Below are 15790 nucleotides of genomic sequence, written 5' to 3' on the forward strand. Positions count from 1 at the left end.
AGAGAGAGAGAGAGAGAGAGAGAGAGAGAGAGAGAGAGAGAGAGAGAGATTGAGCAACCGTAAAAAAGTCCAGCTTGTGATCTGTGTCGGGGGACAAGCGTTCCCATCGAATCGATGCGTGCGCTGAAGCGCCTGGGTGTGATGGTCGACGCGTGCGGTTTATCAGCTCACAGCCATGTACACAACGATGTAGCGAGTTGATCAGTACATCCTAAATAATAGAATTTTGAGTTAGCCAAAGCAATTCGAAATAACACTGATGATTAGAGCACTAAAATCAAAATCCGCAACTAAAATGTTGGATTTTTTTCGAGGTATTTCTCTCTGTCTGTCTCTGCCGTCGAAACAAGAAAGCATTTCGCGAGCGCGTTGTACGGTTCTACGAGCAACACAAGAATCTCGGCGAAAAGTGCACGGTACAATATTTCAAAGGGGAAAACGTTGCGCCGTCGACTGTTTACAACACCTTTCGACGGTGCAATCTCAATGCCGCTTGCCGGTTGATAAAAAAATTATTTTGGCTAAATATTTTGTTTTGCACGAAGCAAGTTACTTCCCTCGCAAAAAAAAGCAAAAAAAAAAAAAAACAATCGTTCCCGAATACCCACTCGATCCCATTTGTACCCTAAAAAGCACAACCCGCTTCACAATTTGCTTCAGTGTCGCCCAATCGCAGATTTCTTCGGGATTTCGTTTTGAGAGCCACGAATTGCAAACAAGTTGATTGGTAGAAGATCACGAAATGCATTAGCAAAGTTGACGTAGACGCCGTACTACGCGCCTGTTCCGACATCAAACGGAAGCTTCGCCGAACAGCATCCAATTACGGATCGGTTTGAAATGTTCACTAATTTTTGGCCAACAATGGAGAACGTATCTTCTAATTTCAATCGAATCGTTTGTCTTTTTTTTTTGACAGGTTGAGAAAAAAAATCCAAAATTTGTGTTGCCACCCGTTAACTTTTTTTGTTTTAGTAATTTTAATAACGAAAGTTTTCAGCAAAGGACCAGCCGACCGAAACGTTTTCCGCAGGTCGCCAAATTACGAGCACTTCCGCTCGAGCAAATATGTACAAAAATGAAATAATTTTATATAGAGAGAAGTTTTCTTTCGATTGGATAGCACCGAAAAGGTTTTCCAATTGCTAGAAGGTTCAAATTAACCTATTTTCCACAATTCAGTTTGCACGTGCCGCCATAGTCGGATACATGATTTGATAATATTCGGCCATACGCTTAAAACAGAATGTTCAGCGGGTGTTAGTTTGGACGGTGCGGACAGTGCAGTAAATTGAATGCAAACTTCCAGTGTACTTTTCACAAGCAGTAATTCGATTTTGGTTGATTTAAAACAACAGTCCGTAAAATTTTACCGGCACCGATCGAATAGTAACTTCCAACCGTCATCTACGCGTTCCCAAACAGAGCCGATGAATACGATCCTAAACAACAGACACCGGACCCCCGGTTATCATATTCGCAGACTTGCATCATCGTGCATCCATCGACTCGTCGTCTACAACTGTGTGTGTGGAAGAAAACCAAACCAAACGAACGCGCAATGGCTGAAACTGCTATCGACGTTGCTGCTACGGCCCCTGCCGTCGTCGCCTCTCCGCCAGCCGCCAAAGCGCCACCGAAGCAGGCGGCCAAGGCTAGCAAGAGTGACGCCAAGAAACCGAAAAAATCTTCAACCCATCCACCAGTGAGTGAGATGGTTCTGGCTGCCATCCGGACCCTGAAGGAACGGAGCGGATCATCACTGCAGGCGATCAAAAAGTACATCGCCGCCAACTACATGTGTGACGTCGCCAGGCTGGCTCCGTTTATCCGGAAGGCTTTGAAAACGGGTGTCGAGAAGGGAAACATCACCCAGACCAAGGGTACCGGTGCTTCCGGATCGTTTAAGGTGACGGTCGAAGCAAAGAAACCGGCTGGCGATAAGAAACCACCATCGGGTGCAGCGAAAAAACCGAAGAAATCGGCTACTAAATCCGGGGAGAAGAAAAATCCGCCGGCTGGTGGTGGTGAGAAGACCAGCAAGCCAAAGGCGGCGATCCCGGCCGCTAAGAAATCGGCTACGAAGAAAGCGAAAGCTGCTGCCCCTGCAAAGGCGGTAACGGCTGCCACTAAACAGAAAGCCACCAAACCATCGAAGGCTGCAGCGAACAAGCCGAGGGCACCTAAGCCAAAGAAGGCCGCCACCGCCCCGAAGAAGGTCACCGCCGGCAAGAAGTAAATTCCCGACAACGTGCGCGTCCCCCCAAAACAACAGTCCTTTTCAGGACTAACAAAATTGTAAAGAATTGATTGATGCTTATTTTCCGTTAATGCTCCGTTCCCCCCATGAGTTTTCTAGCTTGAGCAGCAGCGCGCGCACACACCCGCATTCAACTGGCTGCCGATTGGCAAGATAAATCAGTCGTCGTTAGTTTGATTAAACAAATCACTATAGTAAATAGGCGCGGTTTCTTGCTCAGATAAACGTACGTACGTACAGGTAAATTAATAGTAGGCCGTGGTTTTCTGTTGCCTTAACAAACAAACAAACAAACAGAGCAAGTATAATATTACTCTGATTAGCAAACAACGCGCTTATTTTGGCTATAATAAAACAGAGAAAAATTGGCTGGCACAATAAACAAACGAACGAACGATAATTACCGATTTTTTAGCCTAAATTGACGAACGTATTGTATTGTTCAACTTTGCGATTATGAATTGTGTTGGGTATTTAATTATTAACGTTCAACGCAGATCAGAAGTTTGAAGGCTGGGAAGTGCATTGTATTAACAAGTATGATCCAGAAATGTGTTCTTTTTGCGGCAGAATTTTCATACGCAGGGGCTGTTTTAGACTGACTGAGTAGAATATAGACGATAAAGGGGTAGAAAAAAGACCGTTTTCCGTCTTAACAAAAACAATCAACTAGCGGTAAGGGGAAAGACTACTTCCACAAACTACAGCAATTGATTTGGTGATGATTTGAAAAATGGACAGAGAAACAAAAATGACAACGACGTTTTTGCTCTAATGAAACAAACAAACAAACAACAACAACTAATGTTTATATAAACTATGTGTACACATTTCAATTCAACTCTTTACCAGAACGTGTTTTGGTGGCCCTGAAAAGGGCCGATGACGATGGGGTGGTGGTGTGTGACATCCGGCGGCGGGGCGGGCGACACGTTTACTTCGAGCTGGTATACTTGGTAACGGCCTTGGTACCTTCCGATACGGCATGTTTCGCCAGCTCTCCCGGTAACAGCAAACGAACGGCGGTCTGTACCTCGCGGGAGGTGATCGTCGACCGTCGGTTGTAATGGGCCAGACGAGATGCTTCGTTAGCAATACGCTCGAAGATGTCGTTCACGAAGCTATTCATGATGCTCATCGCCTTCGACGAGACACCGGTGTCCGGATGGACCTGCTTCAGCACCTTGTAGATGTAGATAGCGTAGCTTTCCTTGCGCCGTTGCTTTCGCTTCTTCTTCTCTCCTCCTCCTGCTTTTGTGGCGATGTTCTTCTGTGCCTTGCCACCGCCGCCGCCGGATTTTTTCACAGCCTTTCCGCTGGCTTTCGGTGCCATAGTAACGACGTGGTTGTGCTGCTGTTAACGCTCTCGATGCGAACTGCGCTGACTGATTGGTAGCAAAAATCACTACATATCGCTTATATACGATCGTGTAGCGAGACGAAGGTTCGTCCTTTTTTGTGTTTAGCGCGTTTCGTTCGTTCGCTACTCCGCCCCTTTGGCGAACGATGTGCAATGAAGCGAATGCATAACAAGGGGTGCTGTGTGCGCGAGTGGCATCAGTGTTACTCGTATTGTCTACGTGACTACACACGAACGCGCACAGCGATAAACCTACAACAATGTCTGCACGCGGTAAAGGAGGAAAAGTGAAGGGAAAGCCAAAATCCCGCTCAGTTCGTGCCGGTCTCCAGTTCCCTGTTGGCCGAATTCACCGTCTGCTGAGGAAGGGAAATTATGCTGAACGTGTCGGTGCCGGAGCACCCGTCTACTTGGCAGCTGTGATGGAATATCTTGCCGCCGAAGTACTGGAGCTGGCAGGAAACGCTGCTCGCGATAACAAAAAGACCAGAATCATCCCCCGTCATCTGCAGCTGGCCATTCGAAATGACGAAGAGCTGAACAAACTGCTCTCCGGTGTGACCATTGCTCAGGGTGGCGTGTTGCCTAACATACAGGCCGTACTGCTGCCGAAGAAGACTGAAAAGAGGGCCTCCGCAGCAACTTAAATCCCGCTCCTTTCTAGCCGTAAAAACCGCCCTTTTCAGGGCGACTATTTTCTTCTGATAAAAAGAGTTAATTTGATTTTCACTCCGATAATCATCAACGTACATTTCTGTGAGCATTGCACAAGTTTTTTTTTTTTGCAATGCTCGTCAGACGCTTAATAATAGTTTCCCTCATATCATGGCATTGACGATTTCACCCAATCTCTCAAAAGTTCACTCATCGATTTGGTGCTAAATCACAAATCGGCCGCGCAAGATTTCCCTCAATGGGTCTTGTTTTTCACACGCTACTACTGTCGATCGGTACGAGGTGGTGCTGCTGGCAAAAAATCCCCCATCGGCGTGCTGTCTAACAAACACACACAGCCACCCGCCTGAGCATTTTTGGAGGGAAACGGAAAATTTCTGCTAATAATTCTTAGTAAAATATGATTGGTTGTGGTCCTGAAAAGGACCGTTTGTTGCTGTTTCGTTCTGGGGGGTGATGGGCACACACCAAATTTAGGCCCGCTCCCCACGGATCCGGCGAGCCAGTTGGATGTCTTTCGGCATGATGGTCACTCGCTTGGCATGGATAGCGCACAGATTGGTATCCTCGAACAAACCAACCAGGTAAGCCTCGCTGGCTTCTTGAAGGGCCATGACGGCTGAGCTCTGGAAGCGCAGATCGGTTTTGAAGTCCTGCGCGATCTCACGAACCAGACGCTGGAAGGGCAGCTTGCGGATTAGTAGCTCTGTCGACTTCTGATAGCGACGAATTTCTCGCAGCGCGACAGTTCCTGGTCTGTAGCGATGGGGCTTCTTAACGCCACCCGTAGCTGGGGCACTTTTACGGGCAGCCTTCGTTGCCAACTGTTTGCGGGGAGCTTTCCCTCCGGTGGACTTGCGGGCGGTCTGTTTCGTACGGGCCATGGCGCGAAAATTCTGCTCTACTACTGATACCACTGTGATGCTGTTCAAACGACGAATGATGACCAAAACAGTTTTTTTTTTTTAACAGTTAAATTGACTTTATTTCTTTAAATTTGTTTTCTTGTAGTACATGTAATTTATCTCTTAAGTGATACAGAATTTTCTCTTCAACTTTGTGCATATCTTCTTGTTTTTTTTTTTTGTGTTTCTCATTCGTAGTATAAATTTGGTACTTTTATTTACCGGATGTAACGGAATTTGTTTCTTTGTTTTAATTTTATAACCTAACCTTAACCTACTATGTACACTATTTACAACTTAACCTAGAAGAGAGTGCTTATAAGCATATATTCGGAGTTCCGGCATTTTGCCTGAAATTTGCTAGTGTTTGTGGTTATTCTTTGTGCTACGGTATTTACATTTGCCAAGCTATGGACAAGGGTGGTCCGGGAATCGAACGGAAGGTTCAGTATCATTTTCAGAGTCTTGTTTTGGAGCACTTGTAGTTTTTTCTTGTGGGTAGGAGCACATGTTTGCCATACTGGGCTAGCGTAGTCCATGACGGGAGCGATGATCTGCTTGAATACTGCCAACTTGTTTCGTTCGGAGAGCTTGGAGCGTCGATTGATGAGTGGATAAAGGCATTTAACTAGTAGGGAACACTTAGCTTGAACTTTTTCTACGTGCTGACGAAAGAGGATTTTAGAGTCTATTAGGAGACCTAGATAGATTACTTCTGAGGACCAGTCGATTGGCGTGCCTCCAAGCGTCACTTTGCAGTTACTAGGGGGATCCAGTTTGGTAGTTTGCCGGTGCTTGAAGATGATCGTTTGAGTCTTGGGCAGGTTTAGTTGTATTTTCCAGTTGCTCGTGTATTCGACAAAGATATCCAAACACCGCTGTAGCTTGCTCCTGAGCTCGTTCACTTTTCTGCCCTTCACCAGTATGGCGGTATCGTCCGCAAACAATGACAGCCAGCAGCCATCGGGGAGGGGAGGGATATCCGACGTGTATATGCTGTACAGGATAGGCCCGAGGAGACTGCCTTGGGGCACTCCAGCTGGGATTTGGAACGTTTCCGATACTGCTCCCTGGAGTGAAACCTTGAACGATCTATCTCGTAGGTAGTTGCGGATGGTTTGCGTTAAGTATACTGGGACGTTGAACTCGCTGAGCTTGTAGATTAACCCGTCGTGCCACACGTTATCGAACGCCTTCTCGACGTCGAGCAGTGCCATTGCAGTGGATTTGGAGACGACTTTGTTCTTCTTAATTATGTTGACAACTCTCATCAGTTGGTGAGTCGTCGAGTGGCCCCTCCTGAAGCCAAATTGTTCGGGTAGAAGTATGTTGTTACTGCTCACGTATTCCAGGATGCGATCAAGAAGAAGCTTTTCATAAATCTTGCTCAGAGACGACAGCAGGCTGATAGGTCGGTAGCTCGAAGATATTGTGGGATCTTTCCCAGGTTTGAGGATCGGTGTGATTTTAGCCAGCTTCCAAATGGAAGGAAAGTAGCGAAGCTCCAGACACTTGTTGAATATGCTGGTCAAGAGAGTGAGCGTTCTGATACTCAGATTTTTTAGGGTCAGATTGAATATTCCATCGAACCCGGGAGCTTTCATATTTTTGGTGTTCTTGATTGCCGAGCGAACTTGTTCAACTGTCACTATTTGATTCTGGGGAACACCACCTACTGACTGATCTAGGGCGCGAACTTTATTCAATACCCGCGTTTCGAATGGACTTTGGATGCTATTGCCGAGTTCATGTGAGCGCACGAAATGATTACCGATGGCAGATGACCAAAACAGACCGACCGATTTTTTTTATAGTCGCGAATAAACACTACTATCGCCTGTCTCGCTCGTGTACGTGCCATGTGCCTTTTCGTTCTGTATACGGTTCGATTCGGCTACTATACTTCCCCCACCATTTCCATTCCGGAGCCAGTGTTGCCAGACTTGATTTTTTCAGCTTTTCATTAGATTTGCAAAAAAATATTCCTAAAAAGAAAAACTATGTATGAGCAAAAAAAAAATCGCCTAGAAATCAATAAAATTCCAACAGTAGAAGAATATCAAACAGAAATAGTTTGTTCATCAGTAACAATTTGTTCCATCATAGATCAGTATCAGATATCGATATTTAAGTACCATAGAAGCCAATATAACGTACCATGTAGACGGATGTATAGAAAATCTTTATAAGTTAAAAAAAAAACCCGTTTGTTTTTCGATTTACTTTTTCTTTCTTTCTTTTTCAGGAGAATCAATTTCTGGGCAATCGTTTTCCAGGGAAAATGCTACCATGTCAGCATTAGTCCGGATAAAGCAGATTTCGGCAATCCCAAGCTACTAAAACAGTGGCAACAGTGAACTTCGTGTTCGCGCTATTTCCCCTTCAAACCAACACATCACGAGTAAGCATATAGATAGCAGCCATGGTAATCTTCCTATGCGGCGGCGACTGAGAATGTGTGTGCATCAGTATAAAAGCGCTACTCAATGGGCCGAATTGCAACATTCGGTATTGGAATCTCGCTGCTGCAGGTGTGCTGCGCTAGCCTACTAAGTTATTACCTACAACAACCAAGAAGATGACTGGCCGTGGCAAAGGAGGCAAAGGGCTCGGCAAGGGAGGCGCTAAGCGGCACCGCAAGGTGCTTCGTGACAATATCCAGGGCATCACCAAACCCGCCATTCGTCGTCTGGCTCGACGTGGAGGAGTGAAGCGAATCTCCGGTTTGATATACGAGGAAACCCGTGGTGTGCTGAAGATTTTTCTGGAAAACGTTATCCGGGACGCTGTGACGTACACTGAACATGCCAAACGGAAGACCGTCACTGCGATGGATGTCGTCTATGCGCTTAAACGCCAGGGACGCACATTGTACGGTTTTGGTGGTTAAGCCCTACCACGACGTTCACGACAACACAAAAGGCCCTTTTCAGGGCCACCAAATGTTTAGAAAAAAGAATTAGTTTGAAATGTATCCTTCATAATTTTCATCCACGTTGCAGGGGCGTACTGTTTAATGTGCGATTTTGATGGATATGCGAGAGACCGTCGTAACACTACAACGCGCTCAGTCGCTGGGTTTCCCTTTTTTCATATATGCATTTCCTTTTTCTTTCTCCTGAGCTTGCGTATCATGGGACAAAACGGCTCGTTTCTCGATAGCAACGAACCGCCGACCGACTCTTTTTTTCGCGCGCGCACGTTTTAGCTTACCACGCTTTCACCTACCTGTCTACCTATGAATTTGCGTACCTTTAATTGGTCTGAATGATAAAAGTAAAGTTGATGGCTGGTGAGTTAGTACTGTATCAATCAGGAAGCAATTACAACACACACACACACACAGGAAGAGAGAGAGAGAGAGAGAGAGAGAGAGAGAGAGAGAGAGAGAGAGAGAGAGAGAGAGAGAGAGAGAGAGAGAGAGAGATTGAGCAACCGTAAAAAAGTCCAGCTTGTGATCTGTGTCGGGGGACAAGCGTTCCCATCGATGCGTGCGCTGAAGCGCCTGGGTGTGATGGTCGACGCGTGCGGTTTATCAGCTCACAGCCATGTACACAACGATGTAGCGAGTTGATCAGTACATCCTAAATAATAGAATTTTGAGTTAGCCAAAGCAATTCGAAATAACACTGATGATTAGAGCACTAAAATCAAAATCCGCAACTAAAATGTTGGATTTTTTTCGAGGTATTTCTCTCTGTCTGTCTCTGCCGTCGAAACAAGAAAGCATTTCGCGAGCGCGTTGTACGGTTCTACGAGCAACACAAGAATCTCGGCGAAAAGTGCACGGTACAATATTTCAAAGGGGAAAACGTTGCGCCGTCGACTGTTTACAACACCTTTCGACGGTGCAATCTCAATGCCGCTTGCCGGTTGATAAAAAAATTATTTTGGCTAAATATTTTGTTTTGCACGAAGCAAGTTACTTCCCTCGCAAAAAAAAGCAAAAAAAAAAAAAAAACAATCGTTCCCGAATACCCACTCGATCCCATTTGTACCCTAAAAAGCACAACCCGCTTCACAATTTGCTTCAGTGTCGCCCAATCGCAGATTTCTTCGGGATTTCGTTTTGAGAGCCACGAATTGCAAACAAGTTGATTGGTAGAAGATCACGAAATGCATTAGCAAAGTTGACGTAGACGCCGTACTACGCGCCTGTTCCGACATCAAACGGAAGCTTCGCCGAACAGCATCCAATTACGGATCGGTTTGAAATGTTCACTAATTTTTGGCCAACAATGGAGAACGTATCTTCTAATTTCAATCGAATCGTTTGTCTTTTTTTTTTGACAGGTTGAGAAAAAAAATCCAAAATTTGTGTTGCCACCCGTTAACTTTTTTTGTTTTAGTAATTTTAATAACGAAAGTTTTCAGCAAAGGACCAGCCGACCGAAACGTTTTCCGCAGGTCGCCAAATTACGAGCACTTCCGCTCGAGCAAATATGTACAAAAATGAAATAATTTTATATAGAGAGAAGTTTTCTTTCGATTGGATAGCACCGAAAAGGTTTTCCAATTGCTAGAAGGTTCAAATTAACCTATTTTCCACAATTCAGTTTGCACGTGCCGCCATAGTCGGATACATGATTTGATAATATTCGGCCATACGCTTAAAACAGAATGTTCAGCGGGTGTTAGTTTGGACGGTGCGGACAGTGCAGTAAATTGAATGCAAACTTCCAGTGTACTTTTCACAAGCAGTAATTCGATTTTGGTTGATTTAAAACAACAGTCCGTAAAATTTTACCGGCACCGATCGAATAGTAACTTCCAACCGTCATCTACGCGTTCCCAAACAGAGCCGATGAATACGATCCTAAACAACAGACACCGGACCCCCGGTTATCATATTCGCAGACTTGCATCATCGTGCATCCATCGACTCGTCGTCTACAACTGTGTGTGTGGAAGAAAACCAAACCAAACGAACGCGCAATGGCTGAAACTGCTATCGACGTTGCTGCTACGGCCCCTGCCGTCGTCGCCTCTCCGCCAGCCGCCAAAGCGCCACCGAAGCAGGCGGCCAAGGCTAGCAAGAGTGACGCCAAGAAACCGAAAAAATCTTCAACCCATCCACCAGTGAGTGAGATGGTTCTGGCTGCCATCCGGACCCTGAAGGAACGGAGCGGATCATCACTGCAGGCGATCAAAAAGTACATCGCCGCCAACTACATGTGTGACGTCGCCAGGCTGGCTCCGTTTATCCGGAAGGCTTTGAAAACGGGTGTCGAGAAGGGAAACATCACCCAGACCAAGGGTACCGGTGCTTCCGGATCGTTTAAGGTGACGGTCGAAGCAAAGAAACCGGCTGGCGATAAGAAACCACCATCGGGTGCAGCGAAAAAACCGAAGAAATCGGCTACTAAATCCGGGGAGAAGAAAAATCCGCCGGCTGGTGGTGGTGAGAAGACCAGCAAGCCAAAGGCGGCGATCCCGGCCGCTAAGAAATCGGCTACGAAGAAAGCGAAAGCTGCTGCCCCTGCAAAGGCGGTAACGGCTGCCACTAAACAGAAAGCCACCAAACCATCGAAGGCTGCAGCGAACAAGCCGAGGGCACCTAAGCCAAAGAAGGCCGCCACCGCCCCGAAGAAGGTCACCGCCGGCAAGAAGTAAATTCCCGACAACGTGCGCGTCCCCCCAAAACAACAGTCCTTTTCAGGACTAACAAAATTGTAAAGAATTGATTGATGCTTATTTTCCGTTAATGCTCCGTTCCCCCCATGAGTTTTCTAGCTTGAGCAGCAGCGCGCGCACACACCCGCATTCAACTGGCTGCCGATTGGCAAGATAAATCAGTCGTCGTTAGTTTGATTAAACAAATCACTATAGTAAATAGGCGCGGTTTCTTGCTCAGATAAACGTACGTACGTACAGGTAAATTAATAGTAGGCCGTGGTTTTCTGTTGCCTTAACAAACAAACAAACAAACAGAGCAAGTATAATATTACTCTGATTAGCAAACAACGCGCTTATTTTGGCTATAATAAAACAGAGAAAAATTGGCTGGCACAATAAACAAACGAACGAACGATAATTACCGATTTTTTAGCCTAAATTGACGAACGTATTGTATTGTTCAACTTTGCGATTATGAATTGTGTTGGGTATTTAATTATTAACGTTCAACGCAGATCAGAAGTTTGAAGGCTGGGAAGTGCATTGTATTAACAAGTATGATCCAGAAATGTGTTCTTTTTGCGGCAGAATTTTCATACGCAGGGGCTGTTTTAGACTGACTGAGTAGAATATAGACGATAAAGGGGTAGAAAAAAGACCGTTTTCCGTCTTAACAAAAACAATCAACTAGCGGTAAGGGGAAAGACTACTTCCACAAACTACAGCAATTGATTTGGTGATGATTTGAAAAATGGACAGAGAAACAAAAATGACAACGACGTTTTTGCTCTAATGAAACAAACAAACAAACAAACAACAACAACTAATGTTTATATAAACTATGTGTACACATTTCAATTCAACTCTTTACCAGAACGTGTTTTGGTGGCCCTGAAAAGGGCCGATGACGATGGGGTGGTGGTGTGTGACATCCGGCGGCGGGGCGGGCGACACGTTTACTTCGAGCTGGTATACTTGGTAACGGCCTTGGTACCTTCCGATACGGCATGTTTCGCCAGCTCTCCCGGTAACAGCAAACGAACGGCGGTCTGTACCTCGCGGGAGGTGATCGTCGACCGTCGGTTGTAATGGGCCAGACGAGATGCTTCGTTAGCAATACGCTCGAAGATGTCGTTCACGAAGCTATTCATGATGCTCATCGCCTTCGACGAGACACCGGTGTCCGGATGGACCTGCTTCAGCACCTTGTAGATGTAGATAGCGTAGCTTTCCTTGCGCCGTTGCTTTCGCTTCTTCTTCTCTCCTCCTCCTGCTTTTGTGGCGATGTTCTTCTGTGCCTTGCCACCGCCGCCGCCGGATTTTTTCACAGCCTTTCCGCTGGCTTTCGGTGCCATAGTAACGACGTGGTTGTGCTGCTGTTAACGCTCTCGATGCGAACTGCGCTGACTGATTGGTAGCAAAAATCACTACATATCGCTTATATACGATCGTGTAGCGAGACGAAGGTTCGTCCTTTTTTGTGTTTAGCGCGTTTCGTTCGTTCGCTACTCCGCCCCTTTGGCGAACGATGTGCAATGAAGCGAATGCATAACAAGGGGTGCTGTGTGCGCGAGTGGCATCAGTGTTACTCGTATTGTCTACGTGACTACACACGAACGCGCACAGCGATAAACCTACAACAATGTCTGCACGCGGTAAAGGAGGAAAAGTGAAGGGAAAGCCAAAATCCCGCTCAGTTCGTGCCGGTCTCCAGTTCCCTGTTGGCCGAATTCACCGTCTGCTGAGGAAGGGAAATTATGCTGAACGTGTCGGTGCCGGAGCACCCGTCTACTTGGCAGCTGTGATGGAATATCTTGCCGCCGAAGTACTGGAGCTGGCAGGAAACGCTGCTCGCGATAACAAAAAGACCAGAATCATCCCCCGTCATCTGCAGCTGGCCATTCGAAATGACGAAGAGCTGAACAAACTGCTCTCCGGTGTGACCATTGCTCAGGGTGGCGTGTTGCCTAACATACAGGCCGTACTGCTGCCGAAGAAGACTGAAAAGAGGGCCTCCGCAGCAACTTAAATCCCGCTCCTTTCTAGCCGTAAAAACCGCCCTTTTCAGGGCGACTATTTTCTTCTGATAAAAAGAGTTAATTTGATTTTCACTCCGATAATCATCAACGTACATTTCTGTGAGCATTGCACAAGTTTTTTTTTTTTGCAATGCTCGTCAGACGCTTAATAATAGTTTCCCTCATATCATGGCATTGACGATTTCACCCAATCTCTCAAAAGTTCACTCATCGATTTGGTGCTAAATCACAAATCGGCCGCGCAAGATTTCCCTCAATGGGTCTTGTTTTTCACACGCTACTACTGTCGATCGGTACGAGGTGGTGCTGCTGGCAAAAAATCCCCCATCGGCGTGCTGTCTAACAAACACACACAGCCACCCGCCTGAGCATTTTTGGAGGGAAACGGAAAATTTCTGCTAATAATTCTTAGTAAAATATGATTGGTTGTGGTCCTGAAAAGGACCGTTTGTTGCTGTTTCGTTCTGGGGGGTGATGGGCACACACCAAATTTAGGCCCGCTCCCCACGGATCCGGCGAGCCAGTTGGATGTCTTTCGGCATGATGGTCACTCGCTTGGCATGGATAGCGCACAGATTGGTATCCTCGAACAAACCAACCAGGTAAGCCTCGCTGGCTTCTTGAAGGGCCATGACGGCTGAGCTCTGGAAGCGCAGATCGGTTTTGAAGTCCTGCGCGATCTCACGAACCAGACGCTGGAAGGGCAGCTTGCGGATTAGTAGCTCTGTCGACTTCTGATAGCGACGAATTTCTCGCAGCGCGACAGTTCCTGGTCTGTAGCGATGGGGCTTCTTAACGCCACCCGTAGCTGGGGCACTTTTACGGGCAGCCTTCGTTGCCAACTGTTTGCGGGGAGCTTTCCCTCCGGTGGACTTGCGGGCGGTCTGTTTCGTACGGGCCATGGCGCGAAAATTCTGCTCTACTACTGATACCACTGTGATGCTGTTCAAACGACGAATGATGACCAAAACAGTTTTTTTTTTTTAACAGTTAAATTGACTTTATTTCTTTAAATTTGTTTTCTTGTAGTACATGTAATTTATCTCTTAAGTGATACAGAATTTTCTCTTCAACTTTGTGCATATCTTCTTGTTTTTTTTTTTTGTGTTTCTCATTCGTAGTATAAATTTGGTACTTTTATTTACCGGATGTAACGGAATTTGTTTCTTTGTTTTAATTTTATAACCTAACCTTAACCTACTATGTACACTATTTACAACTTAACCTAGAAGAGAGTGCTTATAAGCATATATTCGGAGTTCCGGCATTTTGCCTGAAATTTGCTAGTGTTTGTGGTTATTCTTTGTGCTACGGTATTTACATTTGCCAAGCTATGGACAAGGGTGGTCCGGGAATCGAACGGAAGGTTCAGTATCATTTTCAGAGTCTTGTTTTGGAGCACTTGTAGTTTTTTCTTGTGGGTAGGAGCACATGTTTGCCATACTGGGCTAGCGTAGTCCATGACGGGAGCGATGATCTGCTTGAATACTGCCAACTTGTTTCGTTCGGAGAGCTTGGAGCGTCGATTGATGAGTGGATAAAGGCATTTAACTAGTAGGGAACACTTAGCTTGAACTTTTTCTACGTGCTGACGAAAGAGGATTTTAGAGTCTATTAGGAGACCTAGATAGATTACTTCTGAGGACCAGTCGATTGGCGTGCCTCCAAGCGTCACTTTGCAGTTACTAGGGGGATCCAGTTTGGTAGTTTGCCGGTGCTTGAAGATGATCGTTTGAGTCTTGGGCAGGTTTAGTTGTATTTTCCAGTTGCTCGTGTATTCGACAAAGATATCCAAACACCGCTGTAGCTTGCTCCTGAGCTCGTTCACTTTTCTGCCCTTCACCAGTATGGCGGTATCGTCCGCAAACAATGACAGCCAGCAGCCATCGGGGAGGGGAGGGATATCCGACGTGTATATGCTGTACAGGATAGGCCCGAGGAGACTGCCTTGGGGCACTCCAGCTGGGATTTGGAACGTTTCCGATACTGCTCCCTGGAGTGAAACCTTGAACGATCTATCTCGTAGGTAGTTGCGGATGGTTTGCGTTAAGTATACTGGGACGTTGAACTCGCTGAGCTTGTAGATTAACCCGTCGTGCCACACGTTATCGAACGCCTTCTCGACGTCGAGCAGTGCCATTGCAGTGGATTTGGAGACGACTTTGTTCTTCTTAATTATGTTGACAACTCTCATCAGTTGGTGAGTCGTCGAGTGGCCCCTCCTGAAGCCAAATTGTTCGGGTAGAAGTATGTTGTTACTGCTCACGTATTCCAGGATGCGATCAAGAAGAAGCTTTTCATAAATCTTGCTCAGAGACGACAGCAGGCTGATAGGTCGGTAGCTCGAAGATATTGTGGGATCTTTCCCAGGTTTGAGGATCGGTGTGATTTTAGCCAGCTTCCAAATGGAAGGAAAGTAGCGAAGCTCCAGACACTTGTTGAATATGCTGGTCAAGAGAGTGAGCGTTCTGATACTCAGATTTTTTAGGGTCAGATTGAATATTCCATCGAACCCGGGAGCTTTCATATTTTTGGTGTTCTTGATTGCCGAGCGAACTTGTTCAACTGTCACTATTTGATTCTGGGGAACACCACCTACTGACTGATCTAGGGCGCGAACTTTATTCAATACCCGCGTTTCGAATGGACTTTGGATGCTATTGCCGAGTTCATGTGAGCGCACGAAATGATTACCGATGGCAGATGACCAAAACAGACCGACCGATTTTTTTTATAGTCGCGAATAAACACTACTATCGCCTGTCTCGCTCGTGTACGTGCCATGTGCCTTTTCGTTCTGTATACGGTTCGATTCGGCTACTATACTTCCCCCACCATTTCCATTCCGGAGCCAGTGTTGCCAGACTTGATTTTTTCAGCTTTTCATTAGATTTGCAAAAAAATATTCCTAAAAAGAAAAACTATGTATGAGCAA

The 15790-nt window shown here is 46.0% G+C and overlaps 2 protein-coding genes across 2 annotated transcripts; one reads left to right on the forward strand and one right to left on the reverse strand.

Annotated features, from left to right (window-relative positions):
- The first annotated feature begins 1561 nt into the window (after positions 1 to 1561).
- On the forward strand, positions 1562 to 2857 carry LOC131695951 (histone H1A, sperm-like). The gene is made up of 2 exons (XM_058984480.1): positions 1562 to 2116; positions 2831 to 2857. The coding sequence occupies exons 1-2, from the start codon at positions 1562 to 1564 to the stop codon at positions 2855 to 2857; spliced, it is 582 nt and encodes a 193-aa protein (XP_058840463.1).
- A 337-nt stretch (positions 2858 to 3194) lies between these two features.
- LOC131695952 (uncharacterized) lies at positions 3195 to 15639 on the reverse strand. The gene is made up of 4 exons (XM_058984481.1): positions 15610 to 15639; positions 11777 to 12108; positions 7032 to 7074; positions 3195 to 3530 (listed from the first exon to the last, which is right to left on the reverse strand). Exons 1-4 carry the CDS (start codon positions 15637 to 15639, stop codon positions 3195 to 3197), a joined length of 741 nt encoding a protein of 246 aa, XP_058840464.1.
- Between the last annotated feature and the right edge of the window lie 151 nt (positions 15640 to 15790).

Source organism: Topomyia yanbarensis, unplaced genomic scaffold, assembly GCF_030247195.1.
Source record: "Topomyia yanbarensis strain Yona2022 unplaced genomic scaffold, ASM3024719v1 HiC_scaffold_6, whole genome shotgun sequence".
NCBI lineage: Eukaryota > Metazoa > Arthropoda > Insecta > Diptera > Culicidae > Topomyia > Topomyia yanbarensis.

Coding starts and splice junctions, on each gene's coding strand:
- LOC131695951 (XM_058984480.1), top strand. CDS start 1,562: ATGGCTGAAACTGCTATCGACGTTGCTGCTACGGCCCCTGCCGTCGTC. Junction 2,117..2,830: donor CTGCTGCCCCTGCAAAGGCG/GTAACGGCTGCC, acceptor TTTTTGCGGCAG/AATTTTCATACGCAGGGGCT.
- LOC131695952 (XM_058984481.1), bottom strand. CDS start 15,639: ATGGCACGTACACGAGCGAGACAGGCGATA. Junction 12,109..15,609: donor CACGAGCGAGACAGGCGATA/GTAGTGTTTATT, acceptor GGCAAGGCACAG/AAGAACATCGCCACAAAAGC. Junction 3,531..7,031: donor CACGAGCGAGACAGGCGATA/GTAGTGTTTATT, acceptor GGCAAGGCACAG/AAGAACATCGCCACAAAAGC.